We start from the raw sequence: 12,500 nt of genomic DNA, 5'->3' as shown, positions 1-12,500 counted from the left end.
ATGTGACAACAATATCCCAATCACTCCACCAGTCTTGCCTGCTTGGTAGAGTGGCAAAAAGGAAGCCATTACTCACAAAAGCCCACCTTGAGTCCCATTTGAGGTCTGCACGAAACCACTCTGGAGATTCTGAAGCCATGTAGGAAAAAGTTTTGTGGTCTGACGAAACCAAGATGGAACTTTTTGGCCTAAATGCAAAACGTTACTTTCGGCACAAACCCTACACAGCACACCACCCAAAGAACACCGTCCCTACTGTGAAGCATGGTGGTGGCAGCATCATATTATGGGGATGTTTCTCATCAGCAGGGACTGGGACATTTGTCAGGATAGAAGGGAAAATGGATGGAGCAAAATACAGAAAAGTCCTAGAGGAAAACCTGCTGCCCTCTGCAAGAAAGCTGAAATTGGGACGGAAGTTCACCTTTCAGCTTGCCAATGACCTGAAGCACACATCCGAAGCTACACTGGAGTGGCTAAGGAACAAAAAGATAAATGTCCTTGAGTGGCCCAGGCAGAGCCCTGACCTAAATCTAATCGAATATCTGTGTCATGACTTGAAGATTGTTTTCCATCAACGCTCCCCACGCAACTTGACTGAGCTTGAACAGTTTTGAACAGAAGAATGGGCAAATATTTCCCAATCAAGGTGTGCAAAGTTGGTAGAGACCTATCCCAACAAACTCACAGTTGTAATTGCTGTGAAAGGTGCTTCCACCAAGTATTAACTCAGGGGTTGAACACTTATTCAACCAAGATATTCTAGTTTTGTATTTTTAATTGATGCTCAACTGATGCTCAACATTTGAAAGGATATAGGTCAGACAATCAAAGCTGGGAAGGCAATGGCAAACCACCCAGCATAACCAAGAATCTGCTTCGGTGGCACCAATGCTCTGTCAAGAGTATGGTGCATCAAATCTGTTGTCTGATTGTGTGCAATAAAAATTAATATTTTGTAGTACCTCTCATGTCTACACTGCCAAATGTCTACCAAGCACATGCTGAATGAGCAAACAAAGTCCAAGTATATCTGGTGTGACACATTAGTGGGAGATCTGCCAATTCCCTTTGTTCGAAGCAGTTTTTTTTCACTGCTGTGGCTCATGTGGCAGGATGTCACTTGGGCCACAGCAGTGTGCTGATTGGGCTGCATGCGGCCTGCGAGCCGCGGGTTAAGAACCACTGGTTTGTAGTAATACATAAAAGGAGTTCCACCACGGTGATTCCCGTGCATTATACAACAACAAACATCACCTGCCACGTGAACACATTACCTTCTGCATTACCATAGCACAACCAGTGAGCTAAGATTCAAAAATGAAACACTGAAAAGTCTGTTCTCCAACCTGAGCATCACGGTGACGTCACTACCAACAGTGACGTCTACTGCGACCCACTGTCGATGGTGACATCTCAGTGACGCTCATGTTTTTGGACTCTTGATATATATATATATATATATATATATATATATATATATATATATATATATATATATATATATATATATATATATATATATATATATATGTGTACGTATTCTTCATGTCCTTTACCTAATTGGCACATTGTGCTCCTTTATCACTCTACAGATGTCAATCACGAACAATGACTTGACGTTTGTGAAGATCCACGCCACATGGGAAATGCTTTGCAAATACGCGGAAGAAATGAATATCCGAATGCCATTCCGGTGGGTTCTACCTTTGCTTGGCTTGGACCGCTCGAATCTTCCTTCAGCCTTACACCATTAACACATTTCGATATCGAGCACTGGCGGAACTTGAGTTTTTAAAATCAGTCATATCAAAGGGACCTCTGTGTTTTTGCTCCTTATCTGTTAACTCTACTTCTTTGTAACTAAATGCATTGCCATTGCTACTAACTTGACACTTTTTCATTCTTTACTCACCATCCCAACAATGCTGTTGGTTTAACTCCATTCCCTACTTTGTTTCAAGGCGAAAAGGTGTGGTGTACAAGGACAGACACCACCTAATTAGCAGGTGGGTGAATTGCTGTTGCCATGAATCTTGCTTTGGCAAGCAGCATCGGGTTCACAGGGACTGCGACTCGTGAGATGCACACTGACCTAAGCATGAGATGAGCGTTCAGCACAGTTCCATGGATGTGACAGAATGAAGTTGTTGAACAACCTCCCACCTCCCCCATCCCCATAAATGGGGAATTTCATATAGTGCAGCACACTGCTGCTGTGTTTGTAAACATTCTGACTCACTGTCTGTACACTCACTGCTCTGCCTGAAATGGCCCATGTCCGTTCAGAGTGCAGGAGAGTTTAAAGAGGTTCCATCGGTGGATTCCCAAGAACCCCATGAATCTGGACACAAAGAACCTGCCTGACCTGGAAGAGTTGGAATGTTACACAGCGCCATTCACCCGACAGCGCCTACACCAGTACGCATTTGTCAATATACAGTAGTTTCACTTGTCATGGTGTTTATCTGAGTTTAACCTGTTGTTGGGGTTCTTTTATTTATAAAATGAACATTTAGGTTCTCGTTCTAGCTTTGGTCCTTTGTTCTGTATCCATATGTTCTTGCCTGCTCGTTTCCTATTTGTTCCAAAATCAATTCAATGTTCAGCTCTTCCAAGAGCCTTGATGTCAGTATTATAAATGCTACTCCTAGGAGATGACCTAACATAACGATGCATGACGTTGATGTATAGTCGGTGTTCAAGGTAATCTTTGATCTCTTAACTGCCACTGTGTGTTTTTGGCTTGAGCCTTTTCGTATCTAGGTGGGCATACGCTGGCCAACATGTTGTATCGAGCATGTCCCTTGGGGTGGACACAATGTTTGTCCGATAGAACACAACCTGCATATTTTCTTGTACATCCCTGTGGCATTTTGCAATGTCACGAGGGTGGACCTCGTTAAAAAGCAAGCTCAGATGATGGATCGGGTTGAGCGGATATCCATTCTCTTAAACTCCCAAATGGTTTGATTTATAGCTGAAGTGCACCAGGAAAGTAAACAAGTAAAACGACCTTGATTATGAACAAATAGTTTATGATAGGCAGGCAAGGACAAAAACCAAATGACAGAATCATAAATAACCAATGATAAAATCAAATGGCGGTGCAGGCAGTCAAAGGGAAAAAAAAAATTAAGAAACACGTTAGTGCTGTTGGAAGAGTGCTGGAACCAGGACACTGAGAGCGAGAACTAGGAATAGCTGAGAGATATAGAGAGATAGCAATAGAGATTGATATGACTGTCAAGTTTTTACTCTTTAGTCCAGTGAAAGTGCCCTGGGGCATGAGCAGAACCAAGAACACTCGTCCTGTTGAAACATAAATCTTTTGCACTCTGAAGCAGGTTATCCTCAAGGAATTGCCTGTGTTTGGCTCCATTCATTGTTCCATCTACCCTTACAAGTCTCCCAGTCACTGCCGCTAAAAAGCATCTCCAAAGCACGATGCTGCCACCACCATGCTTCACGGTAGGGATGGTGTTAAATGGGTGATGAACTGTGCTCAGTTTCCGCCAGACGTAGCGCTTTGCATTCAGGCCGAAGAGTTTAATTTTCATCTCATCAGACCACAGATTATTTTGCCTCATGCTCTCAGAGTCTTTCATGTGCCTTTTTGTAAACTCCAGATGTACTGTCATGTGCGTTTTTCTCAGGAGTGGCTTCCGTATGGCCACTCTCCCATAAAGCCGAGATTTGAGAAGTGCTGCAGAGACTGTTGTCCTTCCGGCAGGTTCTCCCATCTCAGCCAAGGAACTCTAGTTCTGTCAGGGTGGTCATTGGGTTCTTGGTCACATACCTGACCAAGCTCCTTCTTGCGCAATTGCTCCGTTTGGTCGTACGGCCAGCTCTAGGAAGAGAATGGGGAGTTCCATATTCTTTCCATTTCCTAATAATGGAGCTCACTGTGCTCTTGGGAACTTTCAACACTCTAGCAATTGTTTTGTACCCTTCCCAAGATCTATGCCTCCTCACAATTCTATCTTGGAGTTCTATGAACAGTTCCTTGGACTTCATGGTAGAGTTTCTGCTCTGACATGCACTGTGAGACCTTGTATAAAAAGGTGTGTTTCTTTCTAAATCATGTCCTTTCTAAAATAAAATCATGTTGAATCAGCTTGGCCAGAGCAGAGATGGACTCCAACCAAGTTGTGGAGACAGCTCAAGACTGATCAATGGAAATTAGATGCACCTGAGCTCAAGTTGGAGTGTTTTAGCAAAGGGGTTGATGCTTATTGACGCAAGACATTTAAGTTTTTCATTTTTAATTACCGTATTTTCACGACCAAAAGGTGCACCGTGCCAAAAGGCGCAGTCTAAGTTGTGTGTGCCGTTCCTGTATTTGACACACACATAAGGCGCTCCTCACGATAGGGCGCGGGTTTTATATGAATATCCTCTACTACGTACGTCCGCCGTACAACAACACACTCACACAAGCACACAAGTGTGCGTATTTAAAAATAGATCGGGAGCAAAATTGAGTTTGGTTGTGCTTTATTAAAGTATTAGTTACAAAAATACTAAAACAATCAAATACCGGTAATAGTCTTTAATCAAATCCATCGAAATCCTCATCCTCTGTTTCGGAATCGAACTGCGCTAAACCCAACCTAGCAGGTCCACCTTCCTCGCCGTCAGAGTCACTTTCTGCACCGTGCGGCTCCTCCGAAATGATGCCGGCTTTAGCGAAAGCTCGGACAACAGTGCCAGCAGACACGTTAGCCCAGGCATCAACAATCCAGTGGCAAACTGTGGCGTAACTCGCCCGGCACTGCCTTCCACCCTTTGTGAAGCTGTGCTCTCCTTCGGTCATCCACCGCTCCCACGCCGCTCGCAGCCTCACTTTGAACGGCCGGTTCACGCCGATGGCTCGGCTGGATCCGTTTGTCGCAGATGTGCTTGCTGCAGTAGGAGCGGAAGTTTTCCATCATTTCTTGATAATCCGCCGGACGTTGCTGCGCTATCGTAGTCCTGGTCCGGATGGAAAAATGGCACCGTTTCATGAAGCGAAAGCACCAAGACGGACCTCCGTGGAAATGTTCGATTTTCATTTCCTCCGCTATCGATACTGCCTTCAGTCGGATCGTGACCGTCGAAACGCTCCTCCCACTTGCTCTTTGCTCAACGATCCACTGCTCAAGTCTTTCCTCCAACTCTGGCCACCTCGCCTTGTTTCCACGGAAACTCAGCTGCGTCTTCTTCACCTGTCGCAGCTCGTTTTCCAGCTTCCTCCACTTTCGAACCATCGACTCGTTGATCTGGAAATTCCTCGCCGCGGCTCGATTCCCATGTTCCTCCGCATAGCTGATCGCCTTCAGTTTAAACTGAGCTTCATAAGCGTGTCTCTTTGCCATTTTCGGGGTTGTTAAAACAGCAATGTTCTGCATACCGCACATACCTGTTCTTTTATACACACAAAGGGCGCACTGCACTATAGGGCGCGTCGCACATTTTGACAAAAATCTAAGACGTTTATATGCGCCTTATAGTCGTGAAAATACGGTAATTTTAAAAAAAATTCTGAAAGCATGTTTTCATTCTGTCATTAAGGTGTATTTTGTGTGGATCGGTTACAAAGAATTTCAATTAAATCCATTTTAAATTCAGGCTGCAACACAGCAAAATGTGAAAAAGTCGAGGGGTGTGAATACCTTCTGAAGGCACTGTACCATTGTCAAGGTAAGTGAATCTCTCCGTGACCTCAACATCTTCCTCACCAACAGGTACAGACAAGATAGCAGCATTCAAGATGTCAGTCAAAGCCTGGAACTTAGTTTTGACCCAGGAAACCCGTAATCCCAGCGACTCAGACTCCTCATTCAGCGCCACAAGAGCCCCCATGAGGATATCCAGAGTCTCCACAAAGATGACTGAATCATCTGCGAAATCAAGGTCAGAGATTATGAGATTCCCAAACAACCATCCCAAAATCCAGTCCATACGAGCACTGAAAAGTGAGGGGGTCACTACACACCCCTGATGAACTCCAGTAACACATGGAAATAAGTCGGAGATGGAACCACCACACTTCACAGCACTCTCAATACCAGAGTATAGTTCAGAAATCAGATTGATCAGTTTTGGTGGTACTCCAGGAAGACCAAGAATCCTACAGAAGACATCCTGATTCAGTGAATTGAATGCTTTGAGGAGATGAACATAAGCAGTGAGAAGCCCCTGCTTAAAGTCTCATCTGCAGGATCCGGAGAGCAAGGATACACTCAATCATTGACATCATTCTTTGGGGTAAAGCCTGACTGCTCTGAGCGCTGGTGCTCAAGCAGATGGTGGCAAATCCTATCAAGAATTATCCGAGTAAAGACCTTGCCCGGCACAGGGAGCAGCGTCACCCCTCGGTAGTGGTTGCAGTCTTGGCGATCATCCTTCCCTTTCCAAAGAGGGACAACAGGGCCCCTCTTCCAGTCAGTTGAGATGTTGCCTGCATTCCAGGCAGAGCACAGAACTGCATGCAACGACACGAGTACAGCATTTCCACCAGCCTTGAGAAGTTCAGCACGGATGTCACAGATCCCTTGGGCTTTACCCCTTTCAACTGGTTCACCACAGCCCGTGTTTCCACAAGCGAAGGTGGATCACAGTTGATTGGAGGGTCAGCAATCGGAATACTTACACCCCGAACATCTAACTCAACATCTGGTGGATCAGCCTGGTACAGCCACTCAAAGTAACTGGCCCAGCGGGCCTCCACTTCAGACTCCTCTTTCAAGAGCCCACCACCATCCACTCCAACTGCAATACACCAAAGGACGGACTTGGAGGAGCGCAATGCATGAATTCCTCTGTAAGCAGGATGACAATCACTGACCACAGGTGATGCTCTACGCCTTCACAGATTCCTCGCACATAGGCCTCCTTGTCCACCCTTAGCAAATGTGCAGTTTCATGCCTCAGCTCCCTTAACAGCTCAGCTCTCCCATTAAGCCTGATCAATGGTATCCAGTGTCCCTCGGGAGAGGTTCTTCTTCATTTGATAGTGGGTTCAATGACATTCACCGGCAACATCAAAAACAGGAGACTTTAAGGCACTCCACAACTATTCAGGATTCCCTGAAACAACCAGACCCCCCAATTCCCCACTCAGCCTGTTCGCAAACTCCTCAGCTACCCTCTCATCCTTGAGATTGCCAACATCCAGTCGAGGCTGGGATGGAACCATTCTCCCGGATTTGAGCTGCAACGTCAAAGTTGCTCCAACAAGCCTGTGGTCGGTATTGAGGAACTGAGCACTCCGCTGGACCCTGCAGTTCTGGAGCAGCCTCCAGCAACCATTAACGAGCACATGGTCAATTCCTTTGCCACACTACCAGCGTTGGAATACCAAGTCCAGCGATAAGGCTGTGGGTGCTGAAAGCATGAACCGGCCACCCTAAGTCCATGACTTCTTGCAAAGTCAAGGAACTTGGTGCTCTTTTGGTTCACAGTTCCAGACCCATGGGGACCAACATATGTCTCATAACCATCCTATCAATGCCAGGCGATACATTGAAATCTCCCAAGGTCAGAAGAGTATCTCTCCTGGGGCATTGATCAACCACAGACTCAGGCGTGGCATAGAATGCATCCTTTACGGTGAGATCACTCGCCTCAGTCAGAGCAGAAACAGAGATTAGGGAAATGACACCCAAGAAGGGGCGAATCCTTAGTCTCATAATAGGCTTGTTGACCGGTGTTACCTCAATTAATTATCATTGGAGTCAGTTTATTGGACACAGCTACAACTCCTTGGGCATGGTAACCATCAGAGCGACCAGACCAATAGTAGGTGTAACCACATGCCATGATCTCACCACTATCCGATCTCTGAACCTCAGAGAGTGCTGCAATACCGATGTCCAAACACTTGAGCTCAGATGATAATCAACAGGTGATCATCCTCTCTTGGGATAGGACATTCCATGTATCCACCCAAAGTGACCTCCTTAGGTTAACCAGATGAGACCGCCGTCTGGTGGATGACACTTCAGCACCACACCACCACACACCACCACAACCCAACCTAGGAAGGTTACCCCGTGCTTTTCCTCCTATCATCAAAGAATGGGGGTCCCGAAGGCTTTGCTGCAATCCCGTCATCTGGTGAGCTGCCCTGTAAAGGGCAGCTGCACAGGAGGTACTCCCACGAGTGGGATTTCAGTTTTCTTTGCGGTTTTTTATGTGTTTTTATGGAGGCTGTTGTGCAAATTCTGCCACCAACCTCTTGGAAAAAGGTAACGCAATTGCAGGAGGACATCCGCAGACACAAAGGGGTACCAGACATGAATATCCGTTGGCTCATAAGGAGCTACTCCACCCTTTGACAAATCTTGATTTAATCCTTGGTGTACACCGTCCTCACCAAGAAACTTGGTGGGGGAGACGGTTTTGTTGTCGACAATCGGACCATGAAACAGGTTAGTACAGGTTTACACGGCTCCTGTCGCAAGTCACAGATCTGATCTGGCCTGACCTGACAATAATGTATGAAGCAAGAGGTCATGTCTAAAGAGTTTAGATCAGGAACTTCGGGGAGCCCTTTCTAGCGTAGAGCCGAACATTAAAAGCCTGATCTGTTTCTCAAGACAGACGCAAGTTTCCCACTCATGCCAAACGAAAGTTTGGGCCTTCAGTTTCTCACTTGATTGTTTCTGGGAACAGTTTTACATCAATGATTTCACTGCCCTGTGATCTTTGATGACATATTTGAAAGAAGTGTTTTGAAAAAGATTAAGTTTACTTGTAATCGGCGTCCACAACCATCCTTGACCATGTTGTGGACCGTCAGCTGAGGCCCTCAATTTTTCACCTTCATTGCCTTTTATATTTGTTTTCTCCACAACCACATGAGCAATTGACATGAAACATACGAGCGTCTACCCATGGATAATTTTTTCACAAATTTACCTGATGCTTGGATGGAAAATGTGGCCAGAGTTCCAAAAAGTCTGTTTTCTGTCGGAATGGGTTGCATGGTGGTTCACGTATCGGGAATAAGCAACCTCGACCTCGCTTCACTCGGCCTCGGCCAAATAATCTCCTTTATAGGCAGAATGGTAATTTGGATTTTCTTTCATAGTAAAACTTTCGGAAACCACAGAGTTAATTTATATCATTTTTTTTTTTTAATCTTTCGTAAACCACTTGGAATCGTAAAAATATTTGAAATACACTACATTAGTTATAATTTGCTCATCTAGGTGGAAAAAGTGATTTTTACTCTTCCTTCCAATGACTAGTGAGTTAACAAAATCTACTACAGTACTCCTCGACTTGGTAAAATTTGGTAAAATCGTGCTGGGTGTGTGGAAGCGCGGCTCTCCATCGGAGGATCCCCTAAGGAAAATGTAGCAGAGCTGCAGCAGCTCTCCATAGTCCTCTCCTAGGGTCTGGCTCTTGACTGATCCACGTAGAATGATGTCATTTCCTGTCGCAGGTCACCCAGCATTCCAATGAAGAGCTCGTCACCGACGAGCTGGAAGTTAGCCTCATTGATGTCGGGCCAGCTCTTCTGTAAGCTTTTAAAGAGCCCCATCAGTTGCTCCCAGGGTGATGGAAAACACGTCTGACAGCATCACTTTGACATGTGATGGTGGCACACAATTCAGTCAAGGCCCTTGTCCAGGGCCTTCTCGAGAAGGGTACAGGTACCCATCCTCAGCCCAGTGTTAGGGTCCATCATGTCAAGACCAGTCCCTGGACCATGAGCTTTAGCTTCCAGTCCTCCAGTATGCAGAACCTTGTGTCACTCCTCCACAACATGGAGATACAATAGCTTATAATGAACCTGGAACACACACTACCATGGTTGAAGATGGAGACTGTGACACTGGGGGCTCTGTTCCGAGCAGAAGCGATATGCCAGTCCTAAACGGGGAAAAATGACGATATGAACCGAAAAAGTCATAAAAGGTAGCGAACGCTAAACATGCTCCGATCTGTCCAATTTTTTGCATGCAGAGTCCTGTTATCAGCTGAGCGGGGGCAACTTTATGCAGCGGAGTATTTTCAACATTATTTTTTTAACCATATAGGCTTGGGCCAGTCAATTGGGTAATTTATTCCCACTACAAGTCTTTCTTCTTCTTCTTTTGGCTGCTCCCGTTAGGGGTCGCCACAGCGGATCAACCGTCTCCATTTTGCTCTATCCTCCACATCTTCCATTGACACTCCAACCACCCGCTTGTCCGCATGTCCCACTATAAGTCTTTGTCATACTTATTTCCACATTTTATTCCTCAAGCTGAATGCCAAACGATGAACCAATAAATTCCACATTCCTGTTGCAACTTCAATCAAACGTCAGGCATGGACAGCAGGTTCATGAAGCTTTTGGGGGGGAAAAAAAAAACTTATTGCAGCTGACCCCATCAGAAGTAAGGTGGATCATATTTCAATTATGTCGATGACGAAACGGCAAAAGCCGAATCCACAAAAGTCACCGGTGGAAACACTCACATCATTTCATGATTATTCCTTAAACTCAATCTGTCTATTTTAATTACAAACAGCATCAATCCAATGACAAAGTAGAAGGGCACTTGGTAGAGTGCATACCTCCGCCACACAATGCATGATCCAACAGAACATATTGGGCCCAATAATTTTTGAAATATCATGCTACACTGTGTATTGTTTTTGGCACCATCTATTAATGGTGAAGAATCACTTAATAAATAATTATCGGATCCGAATTTGGATCTTCGCCAAAATTGAATCGATTCTTCCTTGTCACACACCCAACATGCCCAACAAATTTCATCCGAATCCGTCCAACATTTTGAGATGTACAAGGCTGGTGTTTGCTTCATGGTTAGGATGGCAGGCTTTGGATCCTAGGATCCTGGGGTCCCGCTTAGCTGTTGAATTAATACCAGGTGGGGTTAACTCGACCTGTCATCCTTCCGATGTCGGTAAAATAAGTGCCAGCATGCTGGTATCCTGTGTCAGAGTGGTGACCCTTCCAGGATTGTGCCCAATAGCCAAGGAGACTGCTTAAGCAGCACCAACTCTCTGCACAGAGTGTGGTCCCAATCTCCTCCTTTTGAGATATCCTGCACACAACCAAACAAAGAGACAGACAGGTGAAAACATAACGTCCATCCCCCTTCGGTGGTGGAGGTAATTAATAAAAAAAACCATTAATATACCAAATACAATGTTACAAATAACTGGTGATGTAAACAAAGATAAACGCCGTTCTGACGTTACATCCGGATTGGGAGCAGATGAGTACAGATCAAAACTCTAAATCATAATTGTATTAAGGTATTTATGAAACTTTCCACCCTCCTTAGGACAGCGCCTGGGACTCCAAAACGTTCCACAGAAGGTTTGACGGGGCTAGCTCCAAAACTGAGGAAGTAGATTGTGGGCGGACAGACAGACAGACAGACACTCGTGCTTTATAATAGATAAAGGTACGAATTCATCGACATGACCGAAAGAAGTGATGGTGTAGATATTTATCCTCGTCACCATGTAATGAATCTGGAGTGTGTTCAGTTACCAAGTTTCTTGTAGAGTGCTCAACAAGTGGTTGAAGCAATCCATTCAAAACCGTTGATAAGGAACGGCTGTCTTGGCAAGCGCTAGGTAGCTGCTTGGTTACTGAACACACCCCTCGACATCTTGACAGCATCCAGTCCATACAAAATGCTGAAAAAAGTTTCTTGTGTTTTTCAAAGTAAAGATTTCAAATATTAATCATGACATTTTGTTGTAATGAAAGTGTACTTTGTTCACATTTCAACGCGTTTTTTTAAATGAAAGACAATTATTTTATTTCCTCTGCATTATGAGAACGTACCTTCGTTGGGCTGTGTATGTTAGACTGCTGCCATGATCGCTGCAAACAAAACTTGCAATGCCTCGTTTGAGTTGTAATCAAAATGTGCCTTTATTTCCTCAAAACGGTACCTTTATTTAATTATGGAAGACGCATTGTTCAATCTTCAAATATACACCAGAGGCCTATGTGAGCCCTCAGAGCTATGTGGAGTGAAAAAATAGCGGCAATTTCAGGACGGCTGGAGGGAAAGGCGTGGCCTGACTAATGAGCGGTGCTTGTGACGCTGGGGAAGAGAGGAGAAGGCGTGGCCTGTAGAATGGGCAGAGTTTATGACCCACAGGAACTCAGCTTTTTTTTTATATATATATATATATATATATATATATATATATATATATATATATATATATATATATATATATACTGTATATGAAGATATATGAGGTTCATTGCAGAAGGGTGTGCACCACAATGCAAAAGATTAACAGGATGAATAAAATAGTGAGTGTAGGTACAAGATAACGGATGTTTTTGACGTCTATTTGTGCAAGTAGATTGTGTTCAATGTATTAGACGTGTTTCATTGCCTTACTTTTCTCACATTGCACACATAGATTCATCATCCATGATAAAAACACGTTCTTCAGCAACTCCCTGCGGAGCCGCATGGTACATCATGTACTGCAGAGGACACACTATGAGGAGGGACGCA

At 44.7% G+C, this 12,500-nt stretch overlaps 1 protein-coding gene across 3 annotated transcripts in view; it reads left to right on the top strand.

Moving 5' to 3' along the window:
- The window catches only part of ANO4 (anoctamin 4), a 213,927-nt gene that overhangs the window by 135,585 nt on the left and 65,842 nt on the right, over positions 1–12,500 (top strand). For all 3 annotated transcript variants that reach the window (XM_085880561.1, XM_085880560.1, XM_085880563.1), the window contains 4 exons: positions 1,596–1,696; positions 1,965–2,009; positions 2,290–2,421; positions 12,403–12,500. The exon at positions 12,403–12,500 is cut by the window's right edge and continues 9 nt beyond it. In XM_085880561.1, the coding sequence (XP_085736687.1) occupies positions 1,596–1,696; positions 1,965–2,009; positions 2,290–2,421; positions 12,403–12,500 (376 nt within the window). The remainder of the gene's footprint in view (positions 1–1,595; positions 1,697–1,964; positions 2,010–2,289; positions 2,422–12,402) is intronic.

This window comes from Eptatretus burgeri, chromosome 5 (genome assembly GCF_056783735.1).
Source record: "Eptatretus burgeri isolate ZD-2024b chromosome 5, Ebu_testis_v1, whole genome shotgun sequence".
NCBI lineage: Eukaryota > Metazoa > Chordata > Myxini > Myxiniformes > Myxinidae > Eptatretus > Eptatretus burgeri.
Note: the sequence above shows the minus strand (reverse complement) of the source record. Positions and strands in the feature narration are given on the sequence as shown.